The following is a 24115-nucleotide window of genomic DNA, read 5'->3' as shown; positions in this document are numbered from 1 at the left end:
ACCTTCCCAGAGATGATGTTGAATAGTACAGATCTATTCAACAAAACTAAGGACTGGTTCAATAAAAATCAACTTGTACTAAATAAATCGAAGACACATATGATTTTGTTTAGAACAAACCAAGACAACATTGATTATCCAGTTAGGGTGAACCTTCAAAACTCATCTTCTGAACTGTTCCACAACACCAAATTTTTAGGAATCCACATAGACGAGAACATGAATTGGACTTCTCATATTGATAACCTCGCAAACAAACTAAGTGGAATATCGTACGGAATTAGAGTTACATCAAAATATCTGCACAACGAGGCTATAAAAACAATATACACGGCTAACTTCGAATCGGTTGCTCGATACGGAATTATTTTTTTGGGTAGCAATTGAGATATCGAAAAAATTTTCATAGTTCAAAAAAGAATAATAAGAGAAATCAACAACTTAAATTATAACCAAACTTGCAGGACAGTATTCAAATCCACCAATATAATGACAATCTACGCGATTTATATCTATGAATGCCTAATGTTTATTTATAAAAATTCACACCTCTTCACTGAAAATATACCTGCTCATAAATATCCCACTAGAACAAATGAATATATATATATATATATATATATATATATATATATATCCCCTTCATAGACTAACAGTAACTGAAAAAAGCGCCCACTATATGTCAATCAAGCTTTTCAACCATCTTCCTAACATATTAAAACTAACTAAGAAAATTGGAGTTTTCAAAAGAGAACTAAAAAACTTCTCATAGACTTAGAGCCCTATGATTTGAACGCATATCTCACTGGAACATTCATTTAAAAATATTTATAACAAAAAATCTGTACCTTCTTGTTTGAAGCCATTTCATTCTATGTTATAGACCTTTTGCAATAAAAGTTTGTAATCTACTCTGAAATAAAGCTGTTTATTATTATTATTAATAAATTTGTTTACCGTTAGCCATGAAATAGCAGAATATGTATAATTGCCAAATCTACTGTCAAGTACTACGTAAATAATGATTTGATTCGTGTGAATTGTGAGGGAAAAACTACAAATTTTTCTAATGACAAGAAATTTGTTATGATTTTTGTTCTGAATTAATTTCACATCTGGTATTGAAGTTGAGATTGTTCATTGTTTTATATAGTTAGCATTGTTATTGTCAGTTTTGTTTCTGAATAAAAGCATAAAAGTCAAATATAAAATCTTATTTTGCCAAAATTAAGAAGTTTGCCCAAAGAATTTTCGTATATGTGAGATGTTTGAGAAATGCTACTGGATCTCTAGCTTTGTCTGAGAGAGGTCAACCATCCAACAGATATTTTCAACACATTCAGAAGAGTTTACTGAATCACGGTTCATTTGAAAATCCTTCGAGTAAGAGTTGTACAGTAACTAAAGAGGTGGCTATACAGAAATTGGCGTTTTGGGTAAGTTCACAAGACATTCTCAGTAATAATGAAGTGATATTTACTTGAATTAGATTATGTGGAATACCGAAAAATTGAAAACAAAGTAGTATCATTGAAAAAGATTGCACATCATAGTGGTATATCGTCAGTTCAAAAAACTTTAAGAAATAAATTTAGATCTTACAAACTCAGAAAATCCACCATTTGCGTTCAACAGACTATGATAGGAGAAAAATAATGGATGGTTCAAGAGAAATATTCATTATCACTGGCGACAAGAAAATTTCTTCTAACATAGAGCTACACATTTCCAAGAGAGATGGAGTTAATGTTTGACTTGGAGTGCTAGATACCAAGATTATAGGTCTCTACTTTTTTGAAACATCTTTGACAGGAAATCATAGTTGAACTATAGATGAGTTGATGAAAGATTTGCCTTTCAATATTTTGAGAAAATATTAGTATTTTCAACATGATGAAGCTATGCCTCATCGCAGAACTATTTGCAGAGATTTTCTCAATACGACTATGTCAGGACAATGGATAGGAAACAATAGGCCACCACGTTCACCTGACCCTTCTGGACTTCTCATTGTGGAGATTCATTGAAGACAAGGTATTCAGCTCAACTTTTGGCAATATTTACGAACTGAAAGAAACAGTAAGGAGGCTTGCCTGGTTATAACTACACAAATGCTGGAAAATTGCCAATAAAATAATATGGCAAGAGCGAGTATGTGTTTAAAAAACAATGTACGGCAATTTGAACATTTGATGAGGTATCGTGAACAACGTACATGGTTAAGAGTATTTTGACCTTCATTTTTTTCTGTTTGTTACTTGGTATATTGATGTTCTTCCGATATGAAAAGTGTATGTATAGCAATGAGTTCTAGACCCAAAAAATATTGCTGCCTACTTTTTTGAGGTAGGTCTGACTGGGAACTGTATTGTAATACATGGCTAATTTTGTTATTTATAAAAAAAGTTGATGAAATCTAATGAACGAAATGTCGTATTGGAAAATGGTTTATATTAGATTATAACAAATATGAAACAGTATTGATTTTCTGTCTTTTCTTTATAACATTCGAAATGGAAGTGGTAAGCCAAGAAACGAAATTCGACAATTCTAGTTTTTGGTGAATTTTTCAAAAACAACAACTGATAATCTCGATCTGAAAAGAATTTTTCTAGTTCCCCAAAATAGGAAACGTTTGTCCAAGTTAACCAATCTTGTAGGTCTTACTGTTTCTGAGATAGCAATAGTGCGATCAGCTGAAAAAAATGGTCTGTATAGTAAGCAGCAAACGACTTTAATTGCTATTTAATGGACTTTTGACTTATTAGGATGGATATTTATGTTTCAAAATAAACATAATATTAACCAAAATTCATTTATTATATTCAGACCCAAATAATGAAGAAGTTATTCAAACAAGCAGAGTATCAATGGGGAAATATATCACATTACTAGAAGAAATAATAACAGTCATCTCAAACACAGACTCATTTATAGATGCTTGGGAAATTAACTACATAGTCTAGCAAAGTAGCTTTAAAATAAAAATAAATTGAAATATTTTACAAAATTATCAAAATACAAATCCCAGTCACATTATCAAAACAATTTACTGTGCTTCTTCACTAAATACATGGCTTCGAATCCATAATATATATGTATTTATAGATTATGTGAATTTTTAGTTATTTACCTAAGACCTCGACAAGATGCACAGTTTTTTAGGCAAAACGGCCTGATCACTTATATGCAATAAAACAAATATGAAAATATTTGATAAACTTTCATTGGTTTCACTTGTTTAACCACTTGTGAAGCATTATACATGGAATACCTAAAATTCTGAAAATAAAATATAAAAGAACAATAAATCTGATAATAATGTTGATATATCTGTACTTATGCACCTTGATTTATATGTATTGAAAGGAAAAATATATTGAAAAATCACAGAAATAGAAAACAAATAAAATGTATTTCCTAGTTCTGAAGATATATTCATCTACCAACGACCAGGTTTACACAAGCATATAACACCCCTTATAACAACAAGAGTTTTAAAATCCACTGTCTGATAAGTATGTACAAGAATCTAGCATAACTTTATAAAACCTGCTCCTAACTACCGTATTTGCCAACAAAATACATTTGAATAACTGTACGTAAATTTGTTATGAGCTTATTTTTTCTATAAAACTGAAAACGTTTTGTAAATACCTTTTGTGATGATAGGAATACTTTTTTTGGAAACTTATTCTTTCAAGGTTTGTATTAATGCTTCATATATTCCGTGAGCAAAATCAATTGAAATTTTCAAAAATAAAACAAAAAATTTCCATTAAGATCATAAGGTTCAAGTAGCCATTGTCAGGCATAGGTTTTACTGAACTGAAAAGTATTTGATTAACCTGAATCTTTTCCTGTCTTAACCCTTGTCATTTTCTCAGAAAGTCAACCAGACTGTGAGGTCACATTTTCATTCCAGGCTTACCATTCCTTTGTTAAATTGAACATTTTCAAATAAAATGCACTTTTCGACACTCTAGGGTATTTCCTCGTCACTCAATTGTTACACCGCTTGAAGTCAGTGTTTATACGACTGCACAAATCGGGTTTTATTATGTTAATTATCTTTTCGAAACGTTTAATAATAATAAGCAGATTTGATAATGTTCAACAAAGATGGTGTTGACATAGGCATTAATTCAGGTTTTTAAAATATTGGTTGTAAAATATCCTCCTTTAGGACATTTCGTGAACGTGTTCAATCTTCAGTGGTGAATGATAAGATTTAAGAAGTCGGATCATGAATTCCTAAGATTCAAAACTTGCGACCTGAGAATGGTGCATCTATCTTAGTTACAATTTGCATTGTATAAACCATTACCAAATGCATAAATCTAAAATTTCAAAAATCTATCCTGGGTCAAAATTAAAACATAATAAAATCTTTCTTATGTTAGTCAACTTTCCATTAATGGTTAACATTGGATTCTTCGAAAACCCTCGAATTAATTGCTACGGAAGGAAGGTCTCAGTCTGGGTTATTAGGTACTTTGCCTGTATTTATTGGAAATTTCAATTGAAATCTATCTATTCTAGTCAAAATTGTTGCCATCTACATTTATTAATTTGAGGAAGGTATTTTCAAATAGCTACTGAATAATCTGGCTTACCTCTTAACACATTCTCAATTTTTAATAGCTGGACAATGTTGACATTTTTTTGAAAACGATCCTCTATCTATTCCAAAAATTGTATTATGATCTAAAAGATCATATTTATTTCTTTCGATTCGAAATCGGCGAATCTGACTTACCGATTATACTAATATTAATGTCGAATCGATTAAAGTAATGAAAATCAAAAAACTATTCTAAGAATTACAAAATTCAAATTAAATTCACTAGAGTATGTCGCAACGAAAATTCGAGTGCCATTTCATCGCAAGAATAAAAAGATTACTTCGTTGATATTTGGACGCATGCGCGATCATTTACAAGTTACCAACAAAAGGTTCCTGTCAGACCTATCAAGAAAGTAAAAAAGATTGTGTGGTGTGGAGGCTCCTAAAAACTAATAGGGGTTTGTGGTAATAATTGCGTTTCTAGCACATGGCTCTAAAGCGGTCTTAAAGAACGTTGACGATTGTAAGATCAAATTTTAGCTTGATAATATGCTATAGATGTTAAACATTGGGTATTGTCAAATGTTGATTCATCACTCTGATTATTAAGTTAGTTCTTAGTACTACTAAGAACTAACTTGTAAACTGTTGTTGTAGTAAACTGTTGTAGAAGCTACAACAGTTTACTGTTGTAGCTTCTACACTTTGAGTATACTAAGATAGATATGACATAAAATTCCGTTTTCGATATACTGGTTGTCATTCGTAGGAACAACTTCTTCAGGAATGAACTGAGGATCCCAAGATATCAAATAGGGATAGGAAAAATTATATTCGATTCATTTTAAAATCTATAATAAACGTTTCTTCTTTCATTTCGATGACGTCACTTTTTGAACAAACACATTTTTTTAAATCTTGTCCAAGTTGATTTCAATAAAAAATCATCCAACTCCAATCGAAGGTGGTGCAAGATAAATGATTTGTGAGAAATATGAACAATACTCATTCAAAAAATTAATTTCATTCGTGCATATTCGGACAGTGGCCTGTTGGTCAACGTGAGTCGTTAGTTTTCAATGCTATTGTGAATGTAGTATCGGAACGATAAACATTCATAGAGTAACGTCTAATCCATGCTAAACGGCACGCGTTGAAAGGTAAGACCTCGTTAATCTTCAGTTCGCAAAAGTTGAGACTTTCAAAGTTTTTCGCAGGTAACTACTTTTATGAGGACAACAATTGTTGAAAGGCTCAAAAAATCCATATACGAGTTTTCAAAATATATATGATCTGAACTGTTGAAAATACATGTCATAATATTGGAGAAAAATTGTCAATTATAAGAGAAGATACCACAACACAAGCCCAGGTCAGTTGGTTTATATTATTAAGAAATGAATATTGATCTAATTGAAAAAAAATGAATAGTTTTGTTTCATGATGTATTTGAGATTTTTTCAGCTTAACACCATCCAACAAACACTTTGATGACATTGATATATTCATGAAATCACTTTATTATATCACGGTTAAGATGACTGTACACTGGTGTAGCAATTCATTTGTGCATAATTTTCATACAAATCTTTCAACGAACATGGCAATATGGCTTCCCAGATAACACTGGATATCTTATGGATATCCAATTTATGTCCAAATCAAGTCGGAATATCCTTGGACCTATTTTGGATATCCATAAGATATCCAAAAACTGGATATTCTCCCGGACATCCATAAGATATTCAAAACAGATAACCATAAGATATCCAAAATTGAATATCCATAAGATATCCAAAAACTGGATATTCTTTCGAGGACATATTTTTGACATCCATAAGATATCCAAAACAGATAACCATAAGATATCCAAAATTGAATATCCATAAGATATCCAAAAACTGGATATTCTCCCGAGGACATATTTTTGACATCCATAAGATATCTAAAACAGATAACCATAAGATATCCAAAATTGAATATCCATAAGATATTGAAAAACTGGATATCCTCCCAGACATGACTGGATATTATCTAAAGGACTTATTATTATTTTTCTGCACTGTAAGTGCAACTGAGCATGCCGTTTGACGTTTCATGTTGCATGTTGAATTGCCTGGTCAAACGTCAAAGACTGGGAAAAGAGACACGTGTGGTCCGTAGTTTGTGAAGTACCTAGTGTTTTTATTAGTTGTTATGATCCCATTTAGATGTTTATTTGAATCGGTGTTTGATTTGTAAATCTTATTAAAAGCAGTCCAAGCAGGTAAATATTCCATTAAATATTTTATAACCTAACATAGCTATATAATCAAATTTTTATACGAAAACGCATTTTGAATAGTGTTGAAAGATGGAAAAACAAAATGTTAAAAAAAAATGCTCCATAAAATATACAAGAGAACAAGAAAGGAGTTAAAATTATTACAAGGCAGTGCAGGATCATCCACCTGTTTAGAGACTACCGACACCAATGATTCATCATTTTCCAATATAAGACCTCGTGAATATTCCAGTTCAGTTTCCTCCACTTGGAGTAGTGATGACATCACTGATGCCCAACCTAGTGACGATGTCTTGTCTGTCAGAATTGATGAGGCAAATACCCAAGGCATTATAATTACCCCTTCTAACTTCTAACTGACTGTTTGTGGATGGTGTACACATCATCAAAGGTTTTGTCTATGTTTTTGGTAATTCTTCTTTTATGGAATTGGTATTTTTTGTTTTTCCAAACTGTTTGGTGAAGAAAAGGCTGTAAACAATTAATCACTGTAACACATATTAATTTGTTAACTAATGAAGTTTAGGGAATGTTTAATTGAGAATATTTAAATATGCTGTATCTTTTTTTTTATTGGGAAATATATTTTTTGCAGAAACTGATGACATTTGTTGCGTATCAGAAAACAAAAAATCTACAGAAGATGCTATCAAAGCATGGCTGAGAAGAGATAAGGAGAGACATATTTCATCACTGAAGAAAAATGTTAGTGTAGAAGAAACCCAAAACAGTGTTTTATTCTACCCATAACAAAAATATAATGAGTTTCTAAAGTTATTTCAGTGATACTGTTTACCACTGACATACAATATTATTTTTATTTCATGTATATACGTACATGAAAGTTTCCCGATTTCATTGGATTACTTAACATATATATATATACATAGATATAGATTATTGTCGAGTGTGTATGATATATATATATACATATATATATATATATATATATATATATATATATATATATATATATATATATATATATATACCGCCTGCCCGGTACTGACGATTTTCATGGAATTATTTTCCAGCAGCTTGACTGCATTAACCTTTCTAGATTTCATATCATTTCTAGAAACATGTGGATTCGTTTTCCGATGGCATTTCAGCTTAGCTTCCCAAATTTCTGCTACCGCAGTTGTCGGTTGATTGGTCAAACCACCAACACTGACATAAAAACTTGGCAAGTTGACTTGGGTGTCACACCAATAGGTGGTTCCACTTATGTTTCGCTTGCGTTTACGCAGCTATTTTTATCAAGTACTTTCTTGGTTTTTTCTCATTTTGTCTTCAATCGAGGACCGCCTGCCCGGTACTGACGATGCCCAATAGGCTGAAACAGCTGTATACCGGTGGCTCTTAAATTGAAATCAATATGGGAATGATCAAAGAGTACTTATCTATTTATTTTTTGATTTTCATGGAATTATTTTCCAGCAGCTTGACTGCATTAACCTTTCTAGATTTTATATATATATATATATATATATATATATATATATAGAGAGAGAGAGAGAATGGACGACATCCGTCTGAACATCCGGAGTGCCAGCGATAGGATGAAGAAGGCCTATGACATTAAGGCTGTCCTTATGCTGGAAATAACGACCAAGTTCGCGCCCTCAGACTACCAGAGGATGAAATGACGTTCCAGAAATTCATGTCCTTATACTCGAACGGACAGAAGGTCGCACATGGGGTAACTCAAGAAGAGCCACGAGACCTTTTCAAGGTTCCAGTTGATTACGCACTAGCTCACTGCGTGGCAGAGGATCTCCAAATGTCCAATGGTATTGCTGTGGTATTCAACAAGACATTCGGTCAGCTCCAAACATTACGAGAACAGAATCCTGAAGTCGGAGGAGTGCTACAGTTGAAATATCAGTGAAATATTTTCTACTTGGTGACCAAAAAGCATTCTCGAAACAAACCGTCCTATGAAGATGTCTGGAGGAGTCTTCCTAGACTGAAGGACACGATGCTCGACCAGAATCTCGTCGTCTTGGCAGTCCCGAAATTTGCCTCTTGGCTCGACAGGCTGGACTGGAGAATTGTGAGAAGCATGTTGGAAACGATCTTCAGATCCAGCGGCATCAAGATTTTGGTATGTGGTAACCTTCCACAACCGAGCATGAAGACTGTGGAGTGTTACGGTCTGCAGGTATCGACACACGCCAAAGATGACATTTCGGGGCGAAACGTCTTTAAGAAGGGGGCAATGTAACGAATCTGAAGCCCGCCCTGACCGATATCTCAGCCAGCCAATAAACACATGACTCACCGCGAACCGCCGCGAGAAGTATAGATGAGTACCGAAACCACTAGAGAAATCTAGAGCGATCGTTACCGATATAAAAGGCCGGCTTCTCGTCCAGAGACAGCAATCTGTATTCAGAAAGCGAATCACGCGGTTAAACAAAGAATTCGAATAGTGAAAATAAATTAAGCGTTAGTTGGTAAGTGTTGAATATAAATTAGTTGTGATAGTGAAATATTGTTACAATACAATGAAGTATACAAATACTCACATGGAGTAGAAAATTTAATAATGGAGAAAAGAAAATTATCACATGTCCAATGAATAATTGGTCACAATAACTTGTTGATAGTAATGAATTTTTTTCTATATTTAGTAATATGAAGGAAGTTTATAACATCCTAACTATAAATGACTGACCACTAGTTAACATCAAAATAAAAAACCCCATGAAAACGAATTCTAATGAAAGAGATCCGAACTGAATTTGATAAGAATGGGGAATTAACTGTCAAAAATATATAAAGAAATAAAATCGAAATGACATGGAACAATGACAAGATACGTGCACATACAAAACGATAGAAGAAGGACCACAACCAAATTGTTCGGCTCAGTATGTTGGACACAGTGGTAGGAAAATTAAAACAAGAGTTCTTGAACATGTTAAACTAATGATAATTTCAGAAATCTACACTTATAACACACGTTTTCTAATCACATCAATAATTACAACCACAGTTTTGATATTGATTCTGATTTACATATTTTACATGTTTGGCAAAAAGGCACTTTACTCAATTCATTTGAAATTTTTGAAATGAACTCTGCTATTAATAATCCCAATTTTATCTCTCTTAATGAACAAACACAGTTGTTTGATTACAAAAAGTTTTTCAATTCCCTTACTTTCAACTAAATTTTCCCTGCCTTAATCTTCCATAAATCCATATTTTATTCATTTTATTGGTATGGTTGCACAGTGGTTTGACAGTTTTTCCTAATTTCATGTATGGGCGATAGATGTCTCGCATAGTGGTGCTGATCGGGACAATTGTTCTTGCAACCTGACTGATCTCATTGAATTACTTTTACAAATTATTGTAACAAGCTGGCATGTATAGATGGTATGGGATTTGTTTGCTCAGAACACGATTTGATATGTATGTGGTAGTCCTTCTTCTGTTGTGTTCCGTGTTGAAGGTTTCTTGTCACTGTTCCATGATGTCCTCTCGACTTTGATTCTTTATATATTTTTGACAGTTGGTTCTCCTTTCTTATTTAATTCAGTTCGGTCTTTCACATTTTTCTTGTGGGGTTTTTTGATTTTGATGTTAATTAGTGGGTATGTCCATAATCGTTGGGTATAAATGCTCTAAGTCTCCCATACCTCAGTCATTTATAGCTAGGATGTTTTAAACTTACTTCATATTACTAAATATAAAATTTTCATTACTATTAACATGTCATTGTATCCAATTATTCATTGGTGCCATGTGATACTTTTCTCCATTATAAAATTTTCGTATCCTATATGTTGTTCTTCTTTTATTGTAGAATTTTCAGATAATTAGCTGATGATGAAACCCATATAGGTTCGAAACATGTATGATTGATGGTTTTACCGATCTGAAATCTGAGGGTGATAGTAAATTGTGGGGACGACTTTGGGTTTTTTTGCATTATAAATATATATAAAATTTAGTAACTTTCAGGGGGAATAACTCCATCAAAGCAATAAATAATCGTTTTATTTTTTTGAGATATCATATATAGCTTTGATTTTTATGAATGTGCAGTTTTTTTCACATCTCTTGTATGTTTCTTCATAGTTTATATTGTTTCTTGAATATTTCACTGTTCTTACCTTAGGAACACATTATACTTGGATTATATTAATAACTTTGCGAAGCACGTATACATAAACCAATATCGTTCAATTCGCTAGTACTCAATAAACTGCACATATAGTGAACAACAGAACAAATGTATTGATTACCAGCAAATATAATTTTTTAGATTTGACAGAATCATAATATTTATGCATGTCAAAAAACGTCAACGTACGCGATTTTGTGCAATAACCTCTCATTTAAAAAAAAATTATATTTGGGAAAAAAAGGTTTTGGCTTTTCACTTCTCAATCTTCATACAAAACGTGGGGAAACTTCCAAAAGAAGGAGGGGAGGAATTTATTTTAAAACTTACTCTACGCAAAGATGTGTAGATCACGCATAAAAGTTATATATAGTTATATATTCGGAATAAGGCACTTGCCTTATTGGCGTTGCAGCACCAATCTGAATAACATTACAAGATGAAGTATTTTATTCATTCATAATAGTATGACTTCTAGAATGAGTTAAATATACTCATGTCACGATGACAGTACGTAAAGACATTTATTCGCTTATTTGATTTATTCTTATCTTAATTGAAAGGAGTAGGTACATTTTAATGAGAGAGAGAGAGAGAAGGAGAGAATAATTTTTTGGTAAAGAAAAGTTTTGGCTTTCTACTTCTCCATCTTGATACAAAAAATATGGAAAACTTCCATAGGAAGGAAGAAAGCAATTGATTTCAAAATGAACTCTTCACAAAGATGTGTAGATCATGCACATAAGTTACTCCTAGAAATATACCACTTTCAATTCAAGCAAATCATCCTGACATGAGTAGATTTAACTCATCCATGACATGAAATCAGATTGTTATGAATGAATTGAGTGCTTCATATTGTAATTTTATTCAGATTGATGCTGACGAGGCAATATGTTTAAAATATGTTTATAATATGTTTTTTCCGTTAACCAGTTATGGCACCTCCACGAACGACAACCTTCAGAAGTCGAAACTTGTGCGAGCTGAGGACTAACGAGGTCTCACCTTTTAACGTGTGATTCCTAACAATAAGGAAAGTGTCTCATTTCGAAACATCGATGTTCGCCATTGAGGATGACAGTGTTCCATGTGAATGAAATTGTATATCTTTAATATATTTGTTGTATCACATCATCACAGTCATTAGCGCCCAGTATAAAGTTTTTAGAAGAAACAATATATAAAAAACAAATTTTGTGAGGTTGTTGATTGACATCAGATATAGATAGCCGTTGAAACTTCGTAAATACATTTCCACCGAAGAAGTCATTAATAGTTATTTGCTAAGTACCTTCTATATTGTGTAGTTGTCCTGTGAATGATATCTGATTCAATTCCATGACAAAAGAATGAAAAAACGTGTTTTTCTTGTATAATTTGATGTTCATATAAAAGTAGTTGTTTCGAAAGTACCCTTTCTTGCATATAATTCAAAGTTTATATGAAAGAAATTGTTTCAAGAGAGCATTTTCTGACAGTTTGTGTCTGAAAGTAACTTTTGCCATTTTGTGTGGACAAAATAAAAGGTGTTTTCTGGCGTTTTTTCGTATTCGAGCGTGTATTCAAAAACGATTCGTAGTGACATCATTAATAATAGGATTCTCCGAAATGAAATATTTCAATTTGTGTCAGATGTCAAATTCAATAATAAAAACAAACTTTTAAATTTTCCCTTACCTCAATTAGAATCGGATTTGTGCATACAATAATTTCCCAGCTTTATTTTGTACATCCTCACAACGTATTTGATAAAATGTTTTCAGCACTTTATAAACGATAACGATAAAAATAAATCAGAAACTGACGTGACGTAACGTTAAATTCCGTTTTGAAATCAATCATCGTGAATACGTTTATAATCATAGTTGATGTGACGTCATCATTTCAACGCAAGAATGAATGTATTTGAATCACAGACATACTTTTTGAATACACGAGCGCCAGTAAACGCCTAAAAACATTGGACCTCCAACCTCCAACTCTTCTGTGCCTCTGACAGTACCTAATCTTTGGGACACCAACCGTAATTTAATCTTTTTTTGTGGTCAGAACTTCAGGAAAAAATTATTCTGCGTCGTGTGTCTCCTATAACTAATGGGAAATTTCTCCAGAGAAAATGGCGGTCAATAGCGCAAAAAAAAACACTTCGATTTTCCCGCGCTTAGGAGTGACAATTCTGAAAGTTGACTCGTGTAGTTATTGTTATTGAAATTTGAAATCGGTTCCACAGAATATTGTTTACTATTCTGTCACAGCATTGTGATTCTGTATCTGTGTACCTGTGTTTATTGAATGTTGATTGGAAGTGAGAGGCTGAGCTTTCCTTGTTATTTCAAATTTTTCTTGATGTCTGACGTTATTTCAGTTTCATCTTCAGACGAAGAGTCCACTACATCTCCTCCTAAAAAGGTAGTAACATGAAGGGATAGTATTTCTCATTCATATTATGTTTTACAGAAAATAAAGCCAATCTTTCTGGGTGATATATCTCCACAAGTAACCATTACAAGGGTGAATAAGAAATCAGAACCTACAAAATTTACCAGTCCTGTAGTAGTACACGAATTATTGTCAGATGATGAGGAGGTAAAGGAGGTAAATGATGATAGTTGTGTTACAATTGAAGATGATGTGGAACCAGTGGAGGTGGTATATGATTGTAAGAAAGAATGCACACTTCAAAAAGGGGGTCAATTTGAAAAATCCTCTAAGATTATAGAAGATGATGTAATAAAAGGTCTTAAGAATTTGGAAAATGTCCAAGTAGTGGAAGAATGTGAAATTTCAGATGACAGTTCAGAAGGTAATCATAATAAAGAAGAAGGTTCAGGTAAAGAAAATAAGACTGAAAATGATAATAACTTAGATGCAACAAGTCAACCGTCTACCTCAACTTGCAATAGACCTACTCCCAACAGCTTATATTTCAAAAATTTTGTCAGCATTTTTCAAGAAAGTATTAAACGCACAAAGTTCAATGTGCTTGAATCTAAAATACCTACACTAATGAAGTACTATGGGAAGTGTGAGATGGAACTAGGTGAATCAACAGATTTCGAGCAGATAGTACAAACAGCTATCACTAAAGCTGAAACATCTGCACCTCTAGCTGTTATAGGTTTCAATGATATATTTCAGTACTTGAAAGATGTTTTGAATTCAGAGAGTGTGGAAGTTACTGCTGAAAAACGAGGGAAGCTCAAGAAACTTGAGAAAACTATAAAGCTGCTTATTGCAAAAATTAAATCCTTAGAAGAGGCAGAGATAGACTTTGATGATGAGGAAGATTCCACTTATCTTCAGTTGGATAGGTTTGTGTTCAAGTTCTGTTGATAAATTTGATTGAGTTCAGAAGAAAAATATATTTAGCATATATATATATATATAGCATATATATATATATATATATATATATATATATATATATATATATATATATATATATATATATATATATATGCTATATATATATATTACGGGCTTCGTAAAAATTCACGTGTATATCGTTTTTATCAGGTTAGAAATGAGTACGACACCTCATAAACGAAATATAGCCCGGGCTTTGTAAACGATGGAAAACGTCTCAAGATATACACCTTTAGTTCTCGCTATTTCAGGTAGGGGGCGCGCTAGCAGATATGTATAAAATTATATATATTGTGCGGATTTAATACGGTTCATACGAGTCCCATTAGATATCACGCATTATACAAAGCCCATACATTTGGCATCAATGGGTAATGATCGTTAGGTTTTGTATCACGATTCAAGCATTAGATAGACGAAACTCCGAATTCTCAGTCTCCACATTTCGTTTCGTTATATTTAGCTGGATAACTAAAAGAATACTACAATTTTTGAAAAAAACATGTTGGCCTAAATCACTCACTCATTCCCGGGTATAACTATAGGGGGTGTTGTATATTACAACTTAAATAATTGAAAAATGAGTCGATTTTTTCAATATTGCGATTGTTTTCAGATATTTTCAGGCCAATGTGCTTTCAGAAATGTATTCCCTTTTCAACTTTGAACTAGTTTTCTTTTGTTTTTGTTAAGAAAAATCCAATTTTTAATATATGAAAGATATTTCATTTTTCTTGAGTACATAATCATGGCATCATTTTTGGGATCGCTAAGAATCATGCGTTAAAAGGTAAGACCGTGTTTATCTTCAGATAGCACGAATTTCGAGATTTGTTGTTCATATGGAAACGACAGATTTTAACGGTGAAACTATAATTTTTTCCGTTAAAATGTTAACTATGGAAGTATAGATAAGAAAACGGTTTTCATAAGTAAAAAATGACTCAAGTCAAAAAGTAGCTACTCACTCTCTCTCTTTCTCTCTCTGTTTCTCTCTCTCTCTCTCTCTTTGTTCATTGAGTGAGGTGGTGAAACTGAAATTGAGAGCGTTGTATGTGAGAGTGTATTTAATTTCCTGGATATTTTATTATGAAACTCAGAAGAATTATGTTAACTGAAATATACTACTCATATATTTTACCCATAGTGCCAATTTTAATTGCTCTATATATAGCTTTCAAATGGCTCCAGAGACCCTATTTCCATTCAAATGAACTTTTACATAGTGAATTGACTCACTCTATTTGAAATATAATAATAAATATAATTAAACATAATAAACATAGTTAAAAGCTGAGGACAGTGTCCTATGAAAGTCTAATAAATAAAATAAGATCAATATGGATGCTTATAAAAATATAAACATGATACCATAGCAGAGTACAAAATTATCATGAACATAAGGATCATATGGACGCTAATAAAAATATAAACATGTTAGTATAGCAGAGTAAAAAATTATTGTGAACATAAGGATCAGAACAAGATATCATCGATTTCATTTTCAATAGCATTCACAGATGTAGCACTAACAACTTTTCATTATATTGAAAATTCGAAAGCCTTGAAACTGCTTTCATTGTTTGGTCTCAAAGTTCATTTCTTCAGTTTGAATCAATAGTTTTATGATCTTTTATCAAAATTCTGAATGAAAATTTGGCCTAGACTAGTATAATTTTATATGAGAGTGCGGAAGGAGAAGATGAGATCTCTTCCGAGTGTAGCTTTCAGTATATGAGGGTTGGTTTTTCAACAGATTTGAATAACATAGAGTGAACGTAAGTATGGTAGTTTCATCGATGTCATGGAGGGTATTTGTAAAAATGTTTCGTGAAATCAATTCTGACACGTTCGCTTGTTGATAGAATATGATTGGACCAAGTGAGGTCTGAAGTGATAAAACACACTGGTCTTAGATCAGGTAAATACCAGTTTCTAGTTTGTGATTGAATATATCGTAATGTGTAAGGAAAAACAGTTGTTTTTTTATATGTAAGACGATACATTGAGCAATATTCAATGGAAGTAACCATTCATTGCATCATTTGGAAATTGAGGCCGAATTTTCCTGTAAAAGGTGATGGATTGGAGTAAAATTTGGTATCATTAGCATGGAGTGATTCAGAACTATTCAAATAGTGTCTAATTTTGGTTACGTGAGGTGTTAGTTACACCTCTCGAAGCGAAGCAGTAACTCGTCTTGATAATGCCATCTGAGATGATGGCGAAACGTCGACTATCGAATAGTACACAACGGATGAACATACGAATATATATATATATATATATATATATATATATATATATATATATATATATATATATATATATATATACCGGGTGTCAACGAATCTATTAGACAAGTCATAATTTCTAGACTATTAGGAGAATTGAAATGAGATTTGGTATAGTTGAATGGTATGTGGAGAGGAATGTTTTCACATATTTTTCACTTTCTGGTCACTTCCGGTTTCAGCGGAAATGGCTCCGGTTCTGAATTTTTAAATGGAACCCCCTGTTACATTGTAACATTTTTGGATTTCTGAGACAATTCTGGATCAAAAACTGACATTTCCGGAAGTTTTTCAGCCTACTTGATTTTTTCAGAGTCACTTTTAAAATTGCATCTAGGTGGCCATGATCGGACGTAAACTAATCTATGGACCTCAGGTGATATCAGAAAATTGCAATAGCGGAGTTTTAGTGACTAGTGTGTTGAATATGAATGAGACAAGTTTACAAAATAACATTTTCGTGTCTAACTATTATTTTTCAAATGGCGACCATTTTTTGACAAGCAATTTCCGAAAAAAGGATTTTTTGACGAATCTAACGTTACTAATTTATTTGCGATTGGATCAACAAATTTAACAAATTTAACTAATAATTTCAGCGATGCACTTAGATTTTTGCAATATCCTAAGTTCTTGAAAATTCCACTATAGTAAATTTTCAAAGTGCATCCCTCCTTGTTCAAGACACATTTCAGCTCGTTCAATTGTTTCTCTCAACACGTTTTGTAACATTTGAGGCGATATACTTCTAAATGCCTGTTGAATCCTTTCTTCTAAGATTTCGAGAGTGGCTGGGGCTGTTGCATAGTAGACCCTTTCTTTTACATATCCCCAAATGAAGAAATCTAACACAGTCAGATCCGGTGAGCGGGCAGGCCACCGTACTGGACCGTTGGTTGCAATAACTCTATTATTAAAATGCTCTATTAAAAAATCAAGTACGTCTCTGCTATCATGGGGTGGTGCTCCATCTTGCTGGAAGTAAATTTGCCGTAAAACTTCTAAAGGCATATCATTAAGATGATCCTCGATTTCATTTTGAAGAAAACCCAAGTATCTAACCCCTGTTAACTGACCTTGAAACAATATTGGACCAATTATTCTGTTTCCAACGATACCAGCCCAGACATTGACGCCAAACCTTTCTTGAAAATTGCCCTCTCTCATTGCATGTTGATTTTGTTGGGCCCAGTACCGACAATTCTGCTTATTAAACATGCCTTTATTTGTAAACCGTGATTCGTCGGAAAATAGAATGAAGTTGATAAAATTTGGGTTAACTCTATGATTTTGAAGCAACCAATCACAAAATACTACTCTTCTATTGCCGTCGTCAGCATACAAATGTTGATGTAACTGATATTTAAATGCTCGATATCCGTGCTTTTTCAGTGTTTTTCTTGCTGATTCGTGACTTATCTGCATTTATCTACTAATTTCTCTTAAAGAAACCGTTTTGTCAACTTCTACCATAGCAAGAACGTTAATCTCAGTCTCCTCATTTATGACAAACCTCTGTTCTGCGTCTCGGTTTCCCTCTTGCCTAAAACGACTCTCAACATAGGGAAAATACTGATGAGATGGGTGTTGCCGATTGGGATATCTCTGAGCATACAACTCAGCAGCTTTCCTTGAATTTCTGTGGCATTCTCCAAACAATAACAACATATCCACTTTTTCACTTTGAGTATACATTATTTCGACGAAAAATTAAACTAAAATTAACGAAAATCAAGAGAAACTTCTACTTTCTGCTCATAAAGCTTATGTCACTGTCATAACCTAGGTGAGCGTTTTGTTCTCCAAAGTGGACTTGATGGAAATAACCGCAAAATATTATGCATCATTCCTATCCATGGCACCCTTGACAAAAGTAAATGAATTTGTATCGAGTATTTTCCTCAGTAATATTTAATTTATGTTCTTATTTGTAATCCAATCGCAAATAAATTAGTATCGTTAGATTTGTCAAAAAATCCTTTTTTCGGAAAGTGCTTGTCAAAAAATGGTCGCCATTTGAAAAATAATAGTTAGACACGAAAATGTTATTTTGTAAACTTGTCTCATTCATATTCAACACACTATTGTGCTATTGCAATTTTCTGATATCACCTGAGGTCCATAGATTAGTTTACGTCCGATCATGGCCACCTAGATGCAATTTTAAAAGTGACTCTGAAAAAATCAAGTAGGCTGAAAAACTTCCGGAAATGTCAGTTTTTGATCCAGAATTGTCTCAGAAATCCAAAAATGTTACAATGTAACAGGGGGTTCCATTTAAAAATTCAGAACCGGAGCCATTTCCGCTGAAACCGGAAGTGACTGGAAAGTGAAAAATATGTGAAAACTCTCCTCTCCACATACCATTTATCTGTACCAAATCTCGTTTTGATACACCTAATAGTCTAGAAGTTATGACTTGTCTAATAGATTCGGATTTTTCAGGACTGAAATTTTTTCAGGAAAAAAGTGTATTCGTAGTAAGTTGGTAGTCCTGATCACGAATCTGAAGGTATTTTGAGCCTATTTTGCCCTCTAATATGTTTTATCGTAAAAATGGGGTGTTCCAACGCGACTGGCGGACAGTGTGTATCACTTTGGCCAACCCCATTCAGGTGGTAGGTGATTTTGAGCATTTCCATCAGTCCTGAGAGTTTTATCGTTCTACCTCGACTATTACGGAAGATATATGGGGGTGTTTCCATGAGAAGTGAGACACACTATATATATATATATATATATATATATATATATATATATATATATATATATATATATATATACACTAGTTAGGTTATCCAGCATTGCTAGAGGGAAAAATTTCCAGCCCATATATTTTCAAGAGCACATCTTTCAGGTTAAAAACAGAAATCTTCTTCAAGGATTGAGGGCTACCACATCATATAACTTCCTTGATTACACTGGAACTCGCTCTGGAGTGCCCAGAGGTATTGATACATCAAACTATGCTGTCATTATTTTCCTTCCCTTAGTTTCTTTCACCTGAACGACAATTTTGCCACTTGTTTCTTGCATGTAGGATCTATAAAGTTGTTAGGTACAGTGGAGCATCCAGTTTCGTCAATATTATAAATTTGCTGAAGTGGCAAATTACATTTTTGCAGTATTTCCGTTAAAATGGCAAAAAATTTCTCCACGTTGGGTTTATTAAAACATTAGAGCCGAGCCAAGGACGTCTGCTGTGGTTTTCTCTAAGATAACTTGAATTTCTACAAGAAACCTGAAATAAAATCTTTCCTTATATACTTTTTGTTTTTATTGAACCTGTATAGAAGCTTCAGTTCCTTAGCGAAGACGTAAACCAATCCAGCAATACTTTCGAGTTACATACATCGTTCTTTCGTCTGTTCTTCGCCGTTGTACTCGTAGGCGGACTTGATAACGAACTGTTGGAACTCTACAATTTTCATTGTCAACAAAAGAAAAATTCGCCGTCAGCTGAATGTTTGCGAGTGTTAATATTAATATTATCCGCATTAAGTTCGCAGCATGTTGATATGGTGATGAGATGCACCCTTAATCTCCGTGAAAATACTACTGAGGATTCCCTTTATTATTTTCAAAATATAAAAATTCAGCTGCATGAATTTCATTATATACAATAAAATGTTTATACGAGATTGATGTATAACCCCGTTCTTCCATACAGCTGAAAATGATCTGAAAAATCATAACTTGAATTTTGACACAGTATGAATCGTAGGGGTCACTTTATAAAACTCAGCGAAGTTGATTTTGTGTTTTTTTGCAGGTACACTAATCGTTTGAAGAAAGTACACCATAAATATTGTGAGCTTCTAGAAAAAAACCCATACAGTGGAAGGTTGACTTACTCAAAACTTGATTTTTCTGATTCAGAATATAATGAAATTAACAGAGCCATCAGCAAAAAGTATAAAAATAATAAAAAATTCCCTAGTTATTCAGAAATGGAAACATTCATCAAGAAAATTGCTGAAGAAAACAACCTGGAATTGAGTGATTCTAAAATTAAATCAGAAAGTGAGTTTGTGTTTTTATCTTTCTATTAATGAAAAATACCTGTTTGGTAACTTTTCAGGCATTCATTGTTTTAAAAAATTAGGGGAGCTTTTACAAAATAGAAGAAGACGTGAACTTTATGATTCTCATTATATGTTCATAAAAGAGAGTACTGATCCTGCCAAAAACGACCCATCTTTAAATTTGGTCTTGACAGAACAATATTCAGAAGGACAAAATAAAATTGAAAAAATTGTTCAAGAGTAAGTTGATTTAGCAGGGTTATTCTACTATTTTTCCTGTTAGGAACCATTTGGATTGCATGTAATTTGTACATACACACATCGGAAAAGTCTAGGGATATTTTTATAACATACTAAATATCATAAAAATAAATGCATGAGGTCGTTTAATTTCGATTAAATTGGTACACTCGACCACCCTGTAGATTTCTATGGGTTGAACAAAGCCTGCAAAAACGGTAACTAATCTTTTATCAAGTTTTTTACAAACTGTAGGTTTTCGGCTAAAATGAATAATCTGAAAGTGTCGAGTTTGTACATTCTATGCAGTTCTTGCTCAGCAATTAAACTGAAAATATTGTGCTTTAACATGGAACACCATTACTTACCATTGGCTGAGATGAATAGAGCTGTAGGGCTTCTTCAAGGTGGCATGCGACAAAATGATGTAGCTCTTCGTTTGGGGGTCTCCCAAAGTTTTATCAGTCGATTGTGGCGGCGTTTTCGTGAAAATGGCAGTCCAGCCGAACAACATCCAGGGCGAGGACGCGCTAGAACTGCAGTTCAAGACCGATTTTTGGTCTTAACCGCAAGAAGACAACCAACAATCACAGCACCTGAGTTGGTTAACGTGTTGCAGCAGACGCACCAGGTAACTATTGGTCGTGATACTGTCAGAAATCGACTGCATGAAGCAGATCTCCACAACAGAAGGCCACTTAGATGTCCACCTTTGTCGAGAGGCAATCGCGGTAGAAGATTAGAGTGGTGTCAAGAACATCAAAACTGGGATGCAAATGATTGGGCCACAGTTTTGTTTACGGACGAATCCAGATTTGGATTCGAGTAAGACTGTGGAAACGACCTGGAAATAATGAACGTTTGAGACACGTTCAGGAAGTCCACACATACAGAGGTGGTACAGTAATGCTATGGGGCGGAATCATGATCGGCGGCAGAACCGATCTCGTTTTTCCAAATCGCTCCCTGACAGCTCGATAGTACCTCGACACCATTCTTCTACCTATCGTCCGTCCGTTTGCTGGTGCTGTTGGTGAAAACTTCCACCTAATGCACGATAATGCTCGTCCACATGTCGCGCGTCTAGTGACTGACTGGCTCACCAACGAAGGAGTTGATGTATTGCCATGGCCAGCATAATCACCGGACCTGAATCCCATCGAGCATGTGTGGGACATGCTTCAACGAAGAATTACTCCGCATATCGGGAACATTCACACAACGTTTCAATTGAGAGAGCTTTTAATCGCTTAATGGGCAAATGTACCTCAACAAGACATTGACAATCTCATTTTGTCGATGCACGATAGATGTAGGGCCGTAATAAACCAGCGCGGAGGCCATACTTTGTACTGATTCCAATTTTATTGTATTATGATTTTTTTTCAGGGTGCCAAAGAAGAGCCATATTTTTTTTAGTTTTGCTTATATGCGCACTCAGTATTTTTGACCATTTAATACATTTTGTTGTAAGTTACTTTCGTTTAATAATCACCCGTCAACTTTTTTTCCCTAAAGCGATCTAAAAAAAAATTATTGCCATTTTTAAAAATATCCCTAGACTTTTCTGATGTGTATATTTATCGAACTGATAAAGTTGATTGCAGCTATAGCCACTTTTGTGGCTTTTTAGTAAAATAACCCCACTAATATTGTATTTTTGATGCGCTCCATTGAGAAAATGAATTATATATTATTGTTTCAGATATGTAAACAAGCAAGAAAATAATACAGAAGTGAGTGTGAGCAATGAAGAAAGTTCTGATGAAAGTAATGATGCAGGCACTGAAGGGGAAGAAGATGTAGAGATCGTAAATGGATCAACATGATTAAATTCATTTAAAATACATTGTTTCATACTTTGCCTGTAATATAATTATATTTTTTACTTATCACAATTACTAGTATTTACATTTCTTTAGTTGAGAATATATCGAAGACTATGGATATAAGAACATAGGCTTTTACGGCCAGAATCACGATCAGAGAAAACTAAATCTGAGCTGGATTTAGTTTTTTGGATTTATTTATTTTGATAATGAATTCCTTTCTTTTACATCAGGATAAAAATATTTCAACTGGCGAGTGCAGAATTTGAAGCTCTGTATGAATAAAGGTATCAATCATGTAAAGTCGCTTCCTTATCAACCAACAACCAATGGTGCAACAGAAAACATTGTGAAGTCTTATGAAAAATGCAGCAAGCAAACTTTTATTCAACAATGTTAGTTGATTAATGTCGACATCAATAAGCAAATATTAATTTTCCTAGAGAAATACTCCACACTGTGTAAATGAACCAACTCCATCACAAATAATGCTTTTCTATAAAAATCAAGACTAGACTTGGTTTCATGACCCGTTCAGCGGCTCATGAGGCTGGGTCTAATCAGATTAAATATTTTCATGGTAACTGAAAGGTACTTTTTGAAGAAGATGAATTAGTATATAAAAAATGTAGAAATATTACTAAACCAGTGTAGTTAAAAGTTGTTATATGTGGCAAACTAGGTCATAAAAAAGACCTATGTAACTCGTCAATGATCCTAATTTAAAGTTGCATCCACATTCCGATCAAATAATTAATGTAGATAAGTTTTATGAGGATAATATGTCCATGATACGTGAGAAAGTTACATAGAAATAGTAAAGTCGAAGGAATAGTCGGGAATGTCTGTATCTCAGTATCTGTAGAGTAGGGAGGGTGAGTGTAAGCCCACGCACTTAGGCCACATGTGACCCATTGTACATCCTCCCGAGGAGTTGTCCTCCTAGGTCATCTTCCATCCTGTCCTTTCCAGGAAGGTGGACAGGTCTCTGGGAGACATCTCCTTTATATCGGCAGGTGAGGGCCAAGACTCGCCGAACACACACTCTCTTATTGACGATAACTCCAGGCACTCGCACAGGACATGCCTGTCAGTCTCATCATCCTGTTCACACATCCTGCATAGAGGTGTGTCCACTAGCCCCATATTATGGAGGTGTTTCCTTAGTTGACAGTGGCCAGTTAGAAATCCTACTGTAAGGCGTAGATTTTTCCTGGTCATCGCCAGATATTTCTTCGGCGCTAGCTTCCCAGGGTTGCCCAAGCTGATCCTGGCAAGATTACATCCTTTGATTCCATCCCATCTATTTAAGGATTGAGCATGGGTGTAACATTTGACTAGTTCCGCAATTGTCGAAGTCATCAGGCCG

At 33.7% G+C, this 24115-nt stretch overlaps 2 protein-coding genes across 5 annotated transcripts in view; one reads left to right on the top strand and one right to left on the bottom strand.

Moving 5' to 3' along the window:
• dmpd (F-box protein dampened) overlaps positions 1-12693 on the bottom strand; it is a 35614-nt gene extending 22921 nt beyond the window's left edge. The window contains exons 1-2 of one of the 4 annotated variants that reach the window (XM_023166603.2): positions 4760-4911; positions 4617-4707 (exon numbers count right to left, since the gene is read on the bottom strand). The gene's annotated coding sequence lies outside the window, so the exon portion shown is untranslated. Of the gene's footprint in view, positions 1-4616; positions 4916-12669 lie in introns of those variants that run through there. The other 3 variants (XM_023166604.2, XM_074177174.1, XM_023166605.2) reach the window with 3 other exon arrangements.
• On the top strand, positions 1199-22815 carry LOC111516450 (daxx-like protein). Its single transcript, XM_074177177.1, has 5 exons — positions 1199-1436; positions 13450-14303; positions 20425-20675; positions 20734-20917; positions 22623-22815. The coding sequence occupies exons 2-5, from the start codon at positions 13999-14001 to the stop codon at positions 22744-22746; spliced, it is 864 nt and encodes a 287-aa protein (XP_074033278.1). The 5' UTR covers positions 1199-1436; positions 13450-13998; the 3' UTR covers positions 22747-22815.
• The last annotated feature ends 1300 nt before the right edge of the window (positions 22816-24115 follow it).

The sequence above is a fragment of the Leptinotarsa decemlineata genome, unplaced genomic scaffold (genome assembly GCF_025532065.1).
Source record: "Leptinotarsa decemlineata unplaced genomic scaffold, Ldec_3_MD MMD2_tig00002159_RagTag_RagTag, whole genome shotgun sequence".
NCBI lineage: Eukaryota > Metazoa > Arthropoda > Insecta > Coleoptera > Chrysomelidae > Leptinotarsa > Leptinotarsa decemlineata.
Note: the sequence above shows the minus strand (reverse complement) of the source record. Positions and strands in the feature narration are given on the sequence as shown.

Bases quoted from the DNA above. Each gene is read 5' to 3' on its own strand.
- LOC111516450 (XM_074177177.1), top strand. From the start codon at position 13,999: ATGAAGTACTATGGGAAGTGTGAGATGGAACTAGGTGAATCAACAGAT. The intron at 14,304-20,424 runs GTTTGTGTTCAA...GTTTTTTTGCAG, and splicing joins ACTTATCTTCAGTTGGATAG to GTACACTAATCGTTTGAAGA. The intron at 20,918-22,622 runs GTAAGTTGATTT...TTATTGTTTCAG, and splicing joins ATTGAAAAAATTGTTCAAGA to ATATGTAAACAAGCAAGAAA.